The 17,342-nt window shown below is 39.5% G+C and overlaps 1 protein-coding gene across 3 annotated transcripts in view; it reads right to left on the bottom strand.

Annotated features, from left to right (window-relative positions):
• Nucleotides 1-3,489: 3,489 nt before the first annotated feature.
• BOD1L1 (biorientation of chromosomes in cell division 1 like 1) overlaps nt 3,490-17,342 on the bottom strand; it is a 53,318-nt gene continuing 39,465 nt past the window's right edge. For all 3 annotated transcript variants that reach the window (XM_034770998.1, XM_034770997.1, XM_034770999.1), the window contains exons 22-27: nt 14,668-14,716; nt 10,733-10,767; nt 10,542-10,626; nt 9,945-10,107; nt 6,062-6,205; nt 3,490-4,812 (exon numbers count right to left, since the gene is read on the bottom strand). In XM_034770998.1, coding sequence (XP_034626889.1) covers nt 4,704-4,812; nt 6,062-6,205; nt 9,945-10,107; nt 10,542-10,626; nt 10,733-10,767; nt 14,668-14,716 — 585 coding nt within the window. In that variant the 3' untranslated portion in view covers nt 3,490-4,703. The remainder of the gene's footprint in view (nt 4,813-6,061; nt 6,206-9,944; nt 10,108-10,541; nt 10,627-10,732; nt 10,768-14,667; nt 14,717-17,342) is intronic.

The raw sequence follows: 17,342 nt of genomic DNA, 5'->3' as shown, positions 1-17,342 counted from the left end.
CCACCGGTGCCCTGCATGGCCACCATCCTGTTTCCTGTACAACGGGGAATGCCCATGGGAGGAGGGGCAGGGATGAGGTGGGGTAGGGGGAAAAGGCAGTAGGGAAAGGTGATGGATAGGACAAGGGGAAGGGAAGAGGGGACTGGGGCAGGGGACAGCAGGAAAGCTGCTGTAGCTGCACCAGAGTGGCAGCATCGGTGCAGCAGAGTGCCACAACTCCCACGCTCAGGTCGCTGCAGGAGCTCTCCAGTTAAGCCCAGCCCATTCTCCCTCTCCTCCCACCCTTGGCACCAGCAGCCCAGGTACCACTCCACATAGGTGGAGAGAGCCAGTGAAACAGGCTTCAGTATGTGCCCCTTCATACAGCAGTCAAACTATGTATATGTTGAATCTACAGGATTATCAGACACACAGATTAACATATGATGGGTAAGAGTCAACAAGGGTTTTGTAAAGGGATGTTTTTCTACATTTTCAAATATATTGATTTCTGTTACACCCCTGAATACAAAGTGTACAGTGCTTACTTTATATTATTTTTGTTTACAAATATTTGCATTGTAAAAATTATAAGAAATAGTATTTTTCAATTCACCTCATACAAGTACTGTAGTGCAATCTCTAGCAAGAAAGTGGAATCTATAAATGTAGATTTTTTAACATAACAGAACTCAAAAACAAAACAATGTAAAACTTTAGCACTCAGTCCTACTTCTTGTTCAGCCAATCGCTACATTTGTTCACATTTACAGGCGATAATGCTGCCTGCTTCTGATTTACATCAGCTGACAGTGAGAACAACTAACTGCCTCTGCCTAGCCCCAGGCTACACCTCTGTAGCCCCAATGGAGAGGGGTAAATAGCGAGGTTCCCCAAGGATCTGTACTGGCACCTGTACTGTTCAACATTTTCATAAGTGATCTGAAAAGAGTGGTAAATGATGAAGTGGTAAAGTTGGCAGATAATACAAAATTACTCATGCTAGTTATGGCCAAAGCAGACTTCGAAAAGTTACAAAGGGATGGCTCAAAACTGGGCAATTGAGCAACAAAATGTCAGATAAAATTCAATCTCGATAAATGCAAAGTAACGCACATTGGAAAACAATCCCAATTATACATAGAAAATGATGGAGGTCTAAATTAGCTGTTGCCACTCCAGAAAGATCTTGAAGTTCTCATGGACAGTTCTCTGAAAACATCTGCTCAATGTGTAGCAGCAGTCAAAAAAGCTAAAAATGTTAGGAACCATTAGCAAATAGATAAAACAAAATATAATGCACTGTATAAATCCATGGTACGCCCATACCTTGAATACTGTGCAGTCCTTGTTGTTCCATCTCAAAAAAGATATGTTAGAAATGGAAAAGGTGCAGAAAAGAGCAACAAAAATTATTAGGGGTATGGAACAGCTTCCATATGAGGAGAGATTAAAAAGAATGGGACTGTTCAGCTTGGAAAAGAGATGATTTAAGAGAAAAGATAGTCTATAAAATCATCAATGGTGTGGAGAAAGTGAATAAGAAAGTGTTATTTACCCTTTCATGTAATACAAGAACTAGATGGTGGTGGTGAGGAGTCACCTAATGAAATTACTAGGCAGTAGGTTTAAAACAAACATATAGAAGTACTTCTTTACTCAACACACAATCAACCCCTGGAACCCATTGCAAGGGGATGTTGTAAAGGCCAAAAGTATAGCTGGATTAAAAAAAGAATTAGAAAAAGTTCATGGAGGATAGCTCTATCAATGGCTATTAGCCAAGATGTCAGAGATGCAGCCCCATGCGTTGGGTGTCCTTAAACCTCTGACTGCTAGAAGCTGAGACTGGATCAATAAATTGCCCTGTTCTGTTCACTCCCACTGAAGCATCTGGCACCAGCCACTGCCAAAATTTAGGATACTGGACTAGATGGACCATTGGTCTGACCCAGTCTGTTCATTCTTATGTTCACTTAAAGACATGTGCATTGAAAAAACCCAAAGTGGAGACATACTCTCTGATAGGAAGAGAATTAAAAGCTACTAGCCAAATTCAGTCCTGCTGGTATAAGTGGGTATTACTCCACTGAAGTCAATGCAGCTAAAGCCATGTGTTGGAAGGAAGACAACAAGCTATATAGTATGTCCTGGACTCAGGACAGTGACTAATGAAGTGGTCTGGAGAAAGCAGAGATCCCAGCGGTTTGCTTCCAGAAGCAAAGGGCAGAAGAGATGGCTTGGGAGTAAAGTGGTCTTCTCTTAATGCAGACCTCACTGATGGAGATCAAGGTAGCAAGAGTGTAAAGCTGGTTGAAGTATTAATGGTCTGAAAAGTACAAGTGTGGGATTGATGTTGGACCCACACCAAAGTGGGCACCTGATGATAGTCATGACCAGCTTAGATGCTTGAAGCATTTGCCTTCTGGGCCAGTTTCTTATTACATTTCTGGGAAATTCTGAGGGAAATCAGGAGAGCATTGGGGCATTCAGACTGCTCAAGCAAAATTCTGAACACACACCACATGTGATTTAGTGTACATCTTCATACGGAGTGGATGGCACAGGCTATTTAAAATGACCCACACACTAAGAAAATACGTTCTTATCGGAGAAGCTGCTGGCATGAAAAGCAGCTACTGAGCAGGTACTGCTTTTTCAAGCACTGCAGTGCCAGCAACAAACTTCATTCTAGCTGCTTTGTGCATCACCTACGCTTCCTCCCATGTGGGATCCTGCTCTGCAGAGACAGTAGGTTTCACCAGTTGCTGCTCCACCAGCTCACATCAGCTTGTTGAAATGGCAGCTTCAAGTGATCTTTTATTGACAACCCTTTGGAACGTAGGGATTGTTAAAATTGCTAACGTTGAAAGGCCTGAATGTTATAAACTGAGGGCAATTAGGGAATCTAAGTATGAATTTAGAAGCTTTTTATTTGTATTACCATCTCCCCCAGCAAATTCCCTTCAGCCCCACTAGGAACGTGTCTTTCCAGAACTGGCAGAGGGCAAACTTGTCTTTGCAACTTGCTTCCTCTGTTCCTGTGCTAGAGCATCACTCCCATCAGTCTTTAGGGCACTCTGGCCCTCATTCTGCAGACAGTCTCTAGTCAGCAAAGCACTTAAGCATGTGCTTAACTTTCAGCATGTGTTCAAGTCTCATTGGCTTTAGTAGGACTTAAGCATGTGCTTCGATGCTTTGCTGAACTGGGGCCTAAGACAGACCTTAAAAAGTTTAAGGCTATTCGGTAAGTCTGAACAACAGTCAGTTCACTGGAGGAGTTCTTTAATTTCAGGACATGGATTCACTTAATGAGTTGTCCAAATTATTTTTGTAGTAAATATAGGATACCTAGATGGCGTGATACCGAGACTTTATAAAGGAACTGATTATACAAATCATTACTCATGTGAGTAAGTCCATCCAAGTTGATTGTAAATACAATACAAACAAATACAGTGACACAATTAAGAAATTTAAAGATAACAAATATTGCAACTCAGGTTTTGGGAAACATTTTATAATTTATATATAAAATCTCAGTAAGAAATCAAGTAGAATATCTGACAGAAATATGAGCCTTACAATAACCAGTAAAAAAACAAAAAACAAAACACAATGCTAATTTTAATTATAAAACAAGAATATGAACAAAACATTTTAAAATAATCTCAGATTATTTGGCAACTCATCATATTGCAAGAGACAAATTTGATCTTAAGAAAAGCTTAACTATGTAAAACTTAACTTGAACATTTGCTCTTACGGGAGTTAATATACATTAAAAAAAAGATTCTGGCAATAATACCAAGTTCTACTTTTTTAATACCTGTGTATAAAATGTAACATAAAATGCTGAAGCTCCATAGTTATTTGAAGTTAAATATCACTTCTATGGGTCCCTCTTTATTGAAAGACAAACACTGAAAGAACAGTTAAGTTGTGAAATAAAAAGTTGTACTTCAGAGTAGTTTTGGCTGAAATGGTCTGAGTAAAGCTAAACTACTATTATTTACTACTTTGAGGTTGGTACAAAATTCAGAGATGACAAGTTAATCTGGAAAGATGACACTGCCTATTTTATACATAGTTATGAATGTGAACAGAAAAGGAAGAGAGAGTCCTCTTTACTATGCTAATCTACTTTAATACATGCGAGAGAATACTTTACCAACTGTCTGAGCATATTTCAGAGAACTTCGGGTTTTAGACAGCCCTAAAAAGAAGATTCCTACTGATGGCTGCATAGAATTTAAAATATCATTAATAAAACCTAAGGTATATACTAAAGTTTACAGACCAGTCCTCTCCATACAATAAATAAAGTGTTCATCATTGATTAGATTCATACACAGTAAAATACAACCTATTTTTACAAGTTTATATACAAAGAATATTAGTAGGCCCTTGGTGCCTGGTGGAGTGGAAGCATCTGTATTAGCATGTCACATTGGGAAATCCCAACTTTCTGAGTCAGTGTTAAAATCTGTAATTATTTTGTTTTTCTTTCAGATACAAAGTAAACTTATTTTTTAATCTGTATAATATTCTGTATAAACAATAGTTTATAAAACTGTTTAAAATGTAACTTAAGTTCTGCATCTATTACCTTAGAGCTCAGAAACAAGAACATGCAAATCCCTTTGCTTTAACACAACAAAACAGAAGCAGAGACCACTCTCTTTTCTTTCAACTTTTCCATGAATATTATCAGATGGTAACAATTATCGCTTTGTTTTCTTTAATGGCGTTTCGTCCACTTTCAGCTGGCCTTTTCTGCGTACCGCTGGTGGGCTGGCTTCCCTTTTACGCTTGCTAGTCTGTATCTTTAACCTAGAAGTTATAACAATTATTAATAATGCTTAGAATTTTTATAATAGTTTATATTTTCAAAGGGGTTTTAGGCACACTTGCTTAGAGGCACACTTCTCCATTCCAGGGGGAGATGCCAGGAGATACTGTCTCAACTCCCCAGTGCCCAACACCTCCCTCAGTTGCACAGCATGTAGGGGGACTATACCCACTCCACCACGCCTTAGAAGGATGCTACATATACTCACCCTCAATAGCCAGCCAGTTCTATTGGCTGGTGCAGAGAAGATAGGGACATGGTCCCACCACCTTTCTCTTCCCCATTGTTTGGGGGGCGGCTTGTGCCCCAGAAAGACACAAACAGGGTTCAAGTTCCTTCACTCAAGACAGTAAAAGAACAGCAACTGACTCGTGTCTCTTGTGCAGGAAAGGGCATAATGGAAAGGCACTTTACGCACTCCCCTTTGTGTATGCACGTGTAGGCAATCATGCCTTAGCCCTAACCACACATGACCACGGCCCGAACTACTGGCCATCACAAAGTACTTAATGTAAACTGAAATGCAGCCTCTAACTGTCTGAATACAATAGTGCTTGTCACTATTGCTGCAAGTTATTTAAGCAGTGTGCGTGCTCCCAATGCCACACAGTGGATGGAGGAATATTGTAGAGGTAAACAGTACTGTAGAGGGTTTCTGTAGAGGTAAACAATTATTTGTGCCCTTTATTGCTCCCATATCATACATAGAGATAGCCTCAAACTTAAAAATGGAAAAAAATGCTTTCCTTCCCTCTCCTCCCAGTGCCATTTTTTAAAACTTGAAATATTAAGAATCTCAAAGGCTCCCTTCCCAAGTTCATCCGACAGAAAGAGGGAATCTCTTTGGATAATCTGAGTATGTCACATGCTGCTGAAACCTGAATTGCAGTTCTCCTGGCCCCAGCATCTTCTCTAGTCCACAAAGAATTGCAGCTCAGATTAAAGTCTTGTGTGACATTGTTAATCAGGCTCTCCCAAGTACTTTCCAAGATCCTCCAGCACAGAATGGGAAGTAAAGATCTGATATTTCAAATGTAAAAGAATACACAGAAAAAAAAAAAATGGGGAAAAGTCCTTTGAAACAGTTTTGGGATATCAGAGAAAGGCAAAACCCACCTTTCTTTTTGCTTTGCAGTTCAGCGTTGTAGTAAATTATAGATACCAAAAAAAGGATCAATTTAATGACATCCAAAAACAAACAGTAAAAGATGCTTCCATTTTCATACTTACTGTGCCAATGGAGGAGACTTGCTAACTTTTGCCTCACTAGGCGACCTCTTTTTTGCTGCTGAATTTTGCTGTTTTTTAGGAGAAACTGGACTTGGGCTGTTGCCTTTAGAAGCAGCACGGGTGGTTGGTTTGCTTGGCTGCTTTCTGAAACGTTAACAGAAAACTTTTTATAAAAATGATGAATGAATATAGCAAAATAATCCAATCATATTCAGCATGCATCTGTAATAAGTACAGGAAATTAAAAAACGATATGGCATTTGCCACAAGTGGATCAATACTGTCAATGCAAAATGATATCTGCAAATTTGGGAGTAAAGAAGAATACATTTTAAGAAATCCAGAATTGAGGTTTGTCCTTTATTCTTGTTGTGCTTATCTTTAATTTTAAATTATGCACAGGGTATGGGGGGGGGGGGGTGACTCTTGTCTGACTCAGAAGGGGAACCCTACGTGCAGCCTAAGAGTCCTCCTTCGGTGACCACGGTGTGGGTCGCACCGTGCTGCCTTCCCCATGCTTGTCTTTTTTTGCACTGGTGAGCACCCACCATCAGTGCGCTGCTTTTTGTGTTTCTTCCTTTGCAGTGGGAGATGGTGAACGGTGCGGGGAAGAGCATGGTGCCAGAGGAGCGCTTTGCACCGACGCCGAAGTACTCTGTGCAGAATTGGAGCAGCTTTGCTCTGAGGTTGGTCTGAGAGTAGCTTCCATTAGGATAACCTTGAGTCTTATTTCTCTGTCCTTTTTAGTGAGGAGTCTAAAGTCCTGACAAATCTGGCACTTGTCCCTCATGTGAGTTTCTTGCAAGCACTTCAAAGAACTTGAGTGTGGGTCACTCATGGGCATAGGTTTGCTGCAGGAGGCACAAGGTTTGAAGCCCAGGGACTCCACATACCTGGTCCCTGGGACGAACAGAGACCCTCGATGATAACTAGTCCCTAGCTACACTATTTACACTACCTCTAAACTACAATCTCTATATGCACTAAAGCTATGTTTAAAACAAGAGCTAAGACTCAGAGTCCAAAATCCACTGGGAAGAAGCCTTGCTGAAGCAAGAGGGATCGTTCCAGCAACATCACGGGCGGTAAGAAGGAAAATTGAGAGGCTGAGTGGCCTGCGGCGCCCCTTATACCAGTGCATGAGCATACGGCTCCAGAGGGCACTAGAGCTGGCCCAACGGATACCACTGAGGGAAAATCTCTGGCAATGGTGGACACAGTGTGCACACTTCTAATGTGGAAGCACTTGAAGAACCACCTTAGTTATGAGCAAGTATCTGATCTTGGGTGTGTTGATGTTAGCAGTATAGATAACTCCTCTTGGGGGATTCACAGACAAACAACAATTGGATGACTGTTCTTCTGTTCTGCGTATAAGATCTTGAGGGCCAGAGAGTATTGCTGTTAAAGGTGTGGTCTGAGCACCAGTTGAGTCCCATACAGGTAAAAATGAGGTCCTCAGAAATGAAGCCAAGATAGTGATTACTAGAATCTCAATGAAGATGGTGGTGTCAAAGTACGTTGTCACTGAAAATGGAACCAAGATAGGATCTTCTGAGTTAGTCAAGCCCTGAGACCTGATTCTGTGGTTCCATGGGAATCCTATGCTCAACATCAAGAAGACTAGAAATGAACTTTTGTTTGGCTGCACTGAGAATAGCCCTTAGAACGCACCAGATCATCCATCAGCAAAGACAGATATTGAGGTTGGTCTCTCGGGCAGTGCTCTTGGTACCATTTAACTTTTGGCATCAGGAAATAAGATTTCTCTCTAATCTCAAGGGGTCATTAGAATGAAAACTTCTTGCTTTAGCACTGCAGATTGGTGCTATGTCCTCATTTTTCCCTATAATTCTTAGAAGAGAAATGGCAGTTGACAATTGTGGTGCTGTCTCCTTTTCTTCTCATGGCCTCGAGGTACAAAAGAAAAACGGCATGGAACTGAGTCAGAGGCCTCTTCCTTGCCTACTAGATCACCCAGATTCTCTTGGCCTCAAACTCGGGAGAAATCCCTATCAGGAGGACTATGAAGAAGGGCCTGGGATTAGTTCTTACATGCCTGATACAAATAAGTGTCTTTTGGGAATCTTCAGGTCTTCTTGATTCTTGAGAAGAGAGACTGTCCATCCAAGTTTGCTGATGTAATAATAGATGGTAGCCTAATTGTCTGCTTGAATAAGAAATACACCTTTTGGAATACTCCAATTTTGGACATGACCGCATCTGCAGGACTTTTATATAAAATTGGACTTCTGGAGAGACCAAGTATCCTTCCCTTTATTTGGGCTCCTCATCCCATGAACAGGGTTACTTCAATTTGGATTGGAGTAGTTTGGTAGGCCTTTCCATACTGAAAATTTTCTTTGCACTGCCACAACACAGAGTATCTTGGAAGCAGCCAGTTTCCTCAATGCAGCAAGAAAACCAGTATCGCCTGTGGAACATTGGTGTGTGTGTGGTATTATGACCACTATAGTAGCCATCAAGTTCAACATCCAGAGCATGGGCCTTGCAGAAACTTGCTGACTCAGGTGAATTCTTCTTGTCACCTCCGTGATGTCCTGGACTTTTTTCAGGGTGAATTAAAGCTTTTAGATGAGCCGTGTTTATCAGTATTTCTATATACTACATTATTACACAAGGATAAAAGGGGATTTTAGATCTATGAACTTATTAACTGCAGCGCCCTAATGTTGGCAAGAACATATTCTTCTATGACCACTAAACATCTTAGGGACACATACTGCATGGGTGCCAGTCCAAAAGGCAACAACTCACTCGTTACTAGAATCAATTCCTTATCAGGAATCCAAGATGTAACAAGCAGATGGGATGCAGTCATTATGCATGTGAAGCGTTTGTCAGCACATATCTAGCTGCCCTCCTCTAGAAGGGGTAAGCCTTTACATCTTATGGTGGTTGAACATGTAATTTCTAGATAGTTTCTATCAGATACCACAACTCTCCCCTATTGCATTTTCTTAACTTGACTACCATTGAGTAATATGACAGCACATGATAGAAAAAAGCCTGGCACTGTGATTCAGAGTCTCCAACTTAATTAAGCAAAAAGTCACTAGATACCATGACAATCTGAGAGAGGACTAAACTAATGCCAACTTCAGTACATCTACAACTGCTATAGATGATACCAGAGCTCACTTTATGATGACATGAGGTACAATATTTATAAGGGATAAGTCCCCACACCACACACACACCTAAGTGTTGTAGCTAAAAAGAAACTTTAAAGTACTAAAATCTCAGCTCTTTATACATGTAACTCAACAACATATTTGTTCCAGTTACTGGTAAACATGCTTTACCATTCCCACCATTCTCCCTGCTGGTTTCATTCCTGTGAGAACTGAAAAGCATGTCAGTTTCCAGGATGAATGGAGGATGGCACAAAATATTAGCGTTCAATTGCAAAGACATTGCTTTGTGCTTGGTCTACACGTAAAAGTTGTATTGGCATAGTTACATTGGTCAGGGTGTGCATTGCCAGTGTAAATGCAACTATGCAGATGGAAGAGTGCTTCTGTTAACATAACTAATCGTGTCCGGGGAGGTGAAGTTACTACACCAACAGAAAAAACTCTGTCAGTGTAGGCTGTCTCTATACTGGGGGCGATGCTGGCATAGCAATGGTGACATAGGTTGTGTAGAATAGAGACAACCTTCGAGTTGCAATTTGTAGGTCAACCTGTTGAGGAGCTGGGATTTTTAACACTAGTGTTACTGTCCTGTTTTGTAGGTTTTGACAGATTTTTCAATATCAGACTTTTTTTTTTTTTTTTTTTAAAAAGAGGTTAGTTAACTGTGTGTGTCATAGAAAATTGGTGGCAATGTCTTTTAAAAATACCAGCTAGCTGAATATTACTTTTGAGCCTCTAATCTCGTGGCTGATCTAGTTGTGGCTCCAGAATGTGTTTCATCATCTTCATCATCATCATCATCTTCATCATCTTCCTCCTCCTGTTCTTTCGTTTCCTCTTCAGCAGCAGATGCCAACTTCCGACGTTTTCTTTCCGGCTCCAGTATTTCTGTCCATGACAAATTTTAAATGTGTTATAATTTCATGAAAGGCCCTTCAAAAGGATATAGACACTTAGTTTAGAAAAGGCATTTAAAATGGGACTTGTAGTAAAATAAGTAATTTTCCGTTTCCTTCATCCTTCAACACTTTTAATTCACACTTGTTTGACTTAATCTCTCAAACACATTCTCAATAGTTTACTTTTGCAGTTCACAGCCAGAATTCATACAAAATTCATGGGGGTTTATAGAAACATCTGGGATGTAACAATTCTGACATGAGATTACAGCAATTTACATAATATTTACACTAGCTGTAACCCAATGATTTTTTCCCTAATGAAAGGAAAACATAATAAAGCTGATCTTGTTACAATTTAATGTATACCTAGGCACAGTAAACTCTTCAGTCTGTTAAGAGCAGCACAATTTCATGTCTTACCAGTTTCCTCTGATGGAATCACAGAGCATCTGGGCTTTCTTCCTCTTCGACGCACTATCATCTCGGCTTTTCCCGCCTCACCCTCCTGAGATAATGAAATGAAAGCAAACAGGACTAATGAAATGTGAGAAAGCGGGCCATTTTTCAGTATACGGCTTTTAGAGGCTTTCTGTAAAAATGCTTGCACTTACATTTGCTGTTTCTTTCTTATTAGACGTGTCTTTAGCTAAAAAGGAGAAACACTGTAAGAACTCTACCCAAATGTAAAACTGAACTTCAAATCCCTTTACTAATCAATCTTTTTAAAAAAGAAGTTTCCAAACTCAGTTTGTTGGCTTTTTATAAACATCACCAAAGTAGTTGGAAATGCATTTAAAGGCTCTCTTTCCAGCAGGGATGCCAACCAACTGCAAACAAAAGACAGGCTTTTTTTGTCTTTTGAAAAGAGAGATTGTCTATTCATTAAAAATATTCAGGTTTATAAAATTAAGATTTTTAGGTCACATGACACTGTATTTACTGCATTTATTGATTTAAAATCAGTAGTAAATGCCATTCCACTTTAAGGAAAAAGCAAAGTTATTTAAATATTTCAATTGCTATCTAATGGATGAGGATGGCAGCAACAGAAAAGGACAGAGTTTTAGGGTCTGACTGCAACTATTGCATTAATCAAAAGGGACTATTCATGTAAAGGTAGACTGGATCCTTCATTTAATATTCCTGAAGGACTGTAGTGCATGTTTTAAAAATGCATATACAATCTCCAACATGCAAACTATCCTAAGGAGCAGCTTCCAGGCCTGAAAGGGAAACTATATATGTGCTAAGCAACATAGAGTCCTGTGGCACCTTTAAGACTAACAGATGTATTGGAGCATAAGCTTTCGTGGGTGAATGCCCACTTCGTCGGATGCATGTAATGGAAATTTCCAGGGGCAGGTATAAATATGCCAGCAAGAATCAGTCTGGAGATAACGAGGTTAGTTCAATCAGGGAGGGTGAGGTCCTCTGCTAGCAACTGAAGTGTGAACACCAAGGGAGGAGAAACTGTTTCTGTAGTTGGCTAGCCATTCACAGTCTTTGTTTAATCCTGATCTGATGATGTCAAATTTGCAAATGAACTGAAGCTCAGCAGTTTCTCTCTGGAGTCTGGTGCTGAAGTTTTTTTGCTGTAAGATGGCTACCTTTACATCTGCTATTGTGTGGCCAGGGAGGTTGAAGTGTTCTCCTACAGGTTTTTGTATATTGCCATTCCTGATATCTGACTTGTGTCCATTTATCCTTTAAATGTGCTGTCACTGTAGTGGATGCTTACAACCTCTAACTTTGGCCTGCCCAACTCTGTGTTGGAACAAAGTCTACTCCATCCCTGGCAGAGAATTTTGCCAGTTGGCACCATCTGCATAATGGTGCAGGTAGAAATCCCTCTTAACAGAAAGGAGGCGGCTCATGACAAAAGCAAATTATTGTCTTTTTTTCCCCCTCTATAGAACTACTAGCTCTCTTTGCTGTCTGCCAAGCATGAGAAAATCTCACTCCTCGACTTTGCCAATTTGGTTTGACAAAGCTTGATCATCCTATTAGTCCATCTGCTTATCTGTCATAGCATATATAGAAAGGACATCTATCTATCCAAATTATTAGATTGTATGAGCAGAAACATATTCTAAAACTATAAACACACATTTAAGTGTGTTGGAGTTAAGTCAATAGATTTAATGAAAAAGCTCGAATTGTGAATGAAATTTATTATTAACATTCAAAGACCTGCATAATTATATTTAATACAGATATGTAACAAACGTATGAGATTAGTCCTTAAGAACGGCCATACTGGGTCAAACCAAAGGTCCATCCAGCCCAGTATCCTGTCTACCGACAGTGACCAATGCCAGGTGTCCCAGATGGAGTGAACCTAACAGGTAATGATCAAGTGATCTCTCTCTGGCCATCCATCTCCACCCTCTGACAAACAGAGGCTAGGGACACCATTCCTTACCCATCCTGGCTAATAGCCATTAATGGACTTAACCTCCATGAATTCATCTAGTTCTCTTTTAAACCCTGTTATAGTCCTAGCCTTCACAACCTCCTCAGACAAGGAGTTCCACAGGTTGACTGTGCGCAGTGTGAAGAAGAACTTCCTTTTATTTTAAATCTGCTGCCAATTAATTTCATTTGGTGGCCCCTAGTTCTTATATTATGGGTACAAGTAAATAACTTTTCCTTATTCACTGTCTCCACACCATTCATGATTTTATATACCTCTATCATATCCCCCCTTAGTCTCCTCTCTAGCCTCTTTAATCTCGCCTCATATAGGACCCATTCTAAACCCCTACTCATTTTAGTTGGCCTTCTCTGAACCTTTTCAAATGCCAGTATAACTTTTTTGAGATGAGGAGACCACATCTGTACGCAGTATTCAAGATGTGGGCATACCATGGATTTATATAAGGGCAATAAGATATTCTCTGTCTTATTCTCTATCCCTTTTTTAATGATTCCTAACATCCTGTTTGCTTTTTTGACTACCATTGCACACTGCGTGGACGTCTTCAGAAAACGATCTACGATGACTCCAAGATCTCTTTCCTGATTAGTTGTAGCTAAATTAGCCCCCATCATATTGTATGTATACAATATACCTTGCAAAATAAACCTTCTAATGAACAAATTAATAAAATGTGAACGGAGTTCATTCATTTTGCTGTGTTAAACTATGAATACATTAACATTTCAGTACAGTTTTGTAAGAGATTTAACAAAACACAGATTTGTGTTAAAGTACCCCCCAAGATAGTACTTTTTCTTTAAAATATAGAATGGTAGAATCATAGGACTGGAAGGGACCTCGAGGGGTCATCTAGTCCATATAGTATGGATACTCCAGCTTTGCTATAAAGCTTCAATAAAAGTATATAAACAAATTCTGCTCTGAACCTGTATAATAATCCCAAAAAAATCTTGATCCAGTAACAACCACTATAGTAATTGGTGCAAAACAGTTTCAGTTATAAATCCAGCATCACATGCTCATAACGGTCTGAAAAATTCTTGTGACATTTTCCACACTTAAAGTTTTGCCCAAAGAAGATTATTTTTTTTTTGGGGGGGGGGGGGGGGGGGGGGGGGGTTTGTGGGAAATTTGAATCAACTGTGTTTCTCTCTTTTGTTATACAGAAAAGCCTCCAAACCCTATTTCCTATTCTGAACACTAAGTCTCTCCCCACAATGAACCCCCATGCAGATAGCCATTTTTAAGCCAGACTTTGAAGTTTCAAACATAGCATGGAACTAGCCTCACTGAAGTGTAATGCCTTGATTAGGTTTGAAAAAAACACTGTTTTTATTTAATAGTTATATACTAGTTATATGCATTTGAAAATACTACTTGGGCCATGGGAAGTAATAAAACAAAAATCACTTCATAAAAACTCTCCTTGGCTGTGAAGCCTACAAAAAACTAGATAGTCGTCAGGCTTGCTGAGACAACAGCCTATCATGCTAACCAATACTGTCCCCGTGTTGCTTTGTATACCTCCCTTGGTCTATCTGTACCCACCTTTTGATCCCATTTCCATAGAAAGTGAAGTTAGTTGAGAAAACATATGGTAAGGACTTATTTTTCTATTTGTATTTTAACCTCCTTACCTTAATATTTGCAATTTTGGTATCTGATTCATGGAAAGAGATAGAAGCAAAAATGGAAACTGATCACTAGCAGTTGGGAGTCAGTTTTACTGTAGCAGCCACTACTTCTGTGAAGTTCTGCCCTGTGCTCCCCAACACAGTGTATATGCATATAGCATAACAACATTTTCTGTCGTGTATTATTTCTTACTTAACGCCAGGAGAAGCGCTGTTGAAATAAATCCTACCAGGATAAAAAGAGAATAACCTAGTTGCTATCTTTCTATTCTATATAAAACTCATATTAGGGATGGACATCATGTTTCTACCAATTCATGTACTTAGTTTCTACATAGAGGAGAGACTCTTGAATGCAGAGGCAAAGCTCAGGAAGGACACTTTAGAACTTTTTGGAAGGTAAGCTTTTATAGGTGTCCCCCTACTCTTTCCTGTTGATCTGTTAAGGTAGATGGATAATTTACTTGCTTACCTGTTTGAGAAAACTTTCCTCTAGTAGCAAGAGTTGGAGACTGTTGAACCTAAAATTAAAAAAGCCCCAAACATTTCTTAAAATAGAACTGGATATACTTAGCAATGGATTAGCAAGCAGTAAGATTTACTTCTATCGATATAAAAACATGTTTCCAAAACCGGAAACAGAAAAGTTTGATTGACATGCAGAACATTTTATATCTAAGTTCTTGTAGTGACACTGGTCTGCATTTATTCTATGCATGACTGGACAACAGAGTTTAGAACAATTTATTTGTCAGGTTAGTCCAGGGGTCAGGCAACCTTTCAGAAGTGGTGTGCCGAGTCTTCATTTATTCACTCTAATTTAAGGTTTCGTGTGCCAGTAATACATTTTAACGTTTTAGAAGGCCTCTTTCTACAAGTCTATAATATATAACTAAACTATTGTTGAATATAAAGTAAATAAGGTTTTTTAAATGTTTAAGAAGCTTCATTTAAAATTAAATTAAAATGCAGAGCCCCCCGGACTGGTGACCAGGACCCGGGCAATGTGAGTGCCACTGAAAATCAGCTCGCATGCCACGTTCGGCACAAGTGCCATACGTTGCCTACCCCGGGTTAGTCCATGGACAAATCAAATTACATCAAGTATTGAAATATACATTTTACACCTTGGAATGCTACTGCTTACTGAACGCTTACTGAAAACAACCGAGATCACACAAGTTTCTGAAAACTAACTTTGCAGTGTCATGTGCAATTTAACAATATGTAGGAAAGGAAGGTGTAGTACAGCAATTTTATGTAAATCTACACTACTAAAGAAACTCATAAAATCACTACAGACACAAGTTAGTATTCACTCTGGATAGAGGAAAAACTGCATAACTACAATCTGCTAGGATAAGAATACAAAAACAGTTGCTTTCACCACTGGAGTTAAGAGTTTGCAATAAGGAGTCTAATGTTCCCTTTGAAGTGTGCATTTATCCCCAGTAGCATTAATGGATCAGAAGCAATCTCCGCTTTATCTCCAACCACTAAGGCTTCACATTATAGAGACACTATTTCTGGTGGAGGGTAGATCCAGCTCCTTCTGGACCCAATCTATGTTGATTGATAAATCTGCCAATGTGAGTCACCACACAAAGACACAGGACATTCCCTTATACGGGGCTGTTAGAAATTGTCAGCTAACAACAAAAGTTGAGTGGGATTAGGATTAGAGCTAGATGAAAAACAGTAATTCTTTTTCATGCAAGATTTCCAAATTTGTTTTCATTCTGATTTGGAACAAAAACAAACGATGAAAGATGCTCAGCAAAAGAAATCCAAAAAGGGCTTTATTGAAAAATTGCTTCAAAACAATTCCGCCAGGCAGGTTGAAGGGGATTTGGGAGCCTAGAAACCTTGGCTGAACAGGGAGTCTCAAAGCTCAGGAGCTGGGGTTCTCAGGTTCTTCAGCAGCCTGCTTGTCGGACTGCTAAGAAGCCAGGAAGATTGGGATTTTGGTTTCACATGGATCCTGGGCCAACTGGCTCCTCAGGCTGCCTGACTCCTGTGAACCATTTCAAATTTCATGACTTGGCATTTACCTTTGGAAAAATGCTGAGCCAGAAAATTTCCAAATCAGCTACACTTGGGTTAAAAGTTCTGATTCAACATTACACCACACTATAATTTGATTGGACTGTACTGAGCAAAAATGCTTTCAACAGAACAGGTATCTTCGTTAGCAGCTGTTACATGTGTTAGAATATTAATAAAATAGACAGCAAAGACTGTTAGAAGTTAGAGGGTTACCTAGCGAGCTCTTAATTTACTATTCACATATCTGTCTTCTGACTAGGCCTATTAGTTTAAATACAAACTGAAATCCCCCATATTGAAACTCCCGACAAAATATAGGGATCACACAACCAGCTTTTCTACTAGATCATCTCTTCTATATATTAGGCGTGTAATACTTAGATGCATTGAGCTCACTGCTGGAACTAATAGGGTGGGAAAAGGAGGCAAAACTGTCTAAGTCTTTTCCTCCTTTCCCGATACTTAGGCCAAAATGACCTCGCCATAGGTTACAACAGCATACAAATGTCTTCCATCAGTATCTGAGTTGGTGTGTAAAATTATCTGTAAAAGGTTTGATATTTTCACTGCTGCTACAATTTTTGAAAGAGCATTTACATTGAATCATAGAATATCAGGGTTGGAAGGGACCTCAGGAGGTCATCTAGTCCAACCCCCTATTCAAAGCAGGACCAATCCCCAACTAAATCATCCCATCAACATTTACAATGCTGGATTAAAAAAAGTACTTCTAGTTTGCTGGACACTACTACTGAGTTCCAATTGGTTAGAATATCTTTTTGCTCACAGAAATCATTGTTGATAGTGGATTATATTTTCACAACCACACACTCAACCATTAATTTCTAGTTTATATATTGATTGGTTTGTTTTTTACATAGTAAGTTACATAAAAAATAGCTTTAAATGACCAAAATGTGTGTACAGTGGAGTTGCATCATAGGCGCATTTAACTTACGTGATTTTAACTATACGCACTCAGCAAAAAAAACAAAAACAAAAAAAAGGAGAAAAATAATTTAAATACTGTACCTGTAGTGCGGGCGATTCCTCCCGCCACTCCACTCAATGAGCATTTGACTACACGCAATTTTCGCCTTA

This window comes from Trachemys scripta, chromosome 5 (assembly GCF_013100865.1).
Source record: "Trachemys scripta elegans isolate TJP31775 chromosome 5, CAS_Tse_1.0, whole genome shotgun sequence".
Lineage (NCBI taxonomy): Eukaryota > Metazoa > Chordata > Testudines > Emydidae > Trachemys > Trachemys scripta.
Note: the sequence above shows the minus strand (reverse complement) of the source record. Positions and strands in the feature narration are given on the sequence as shown.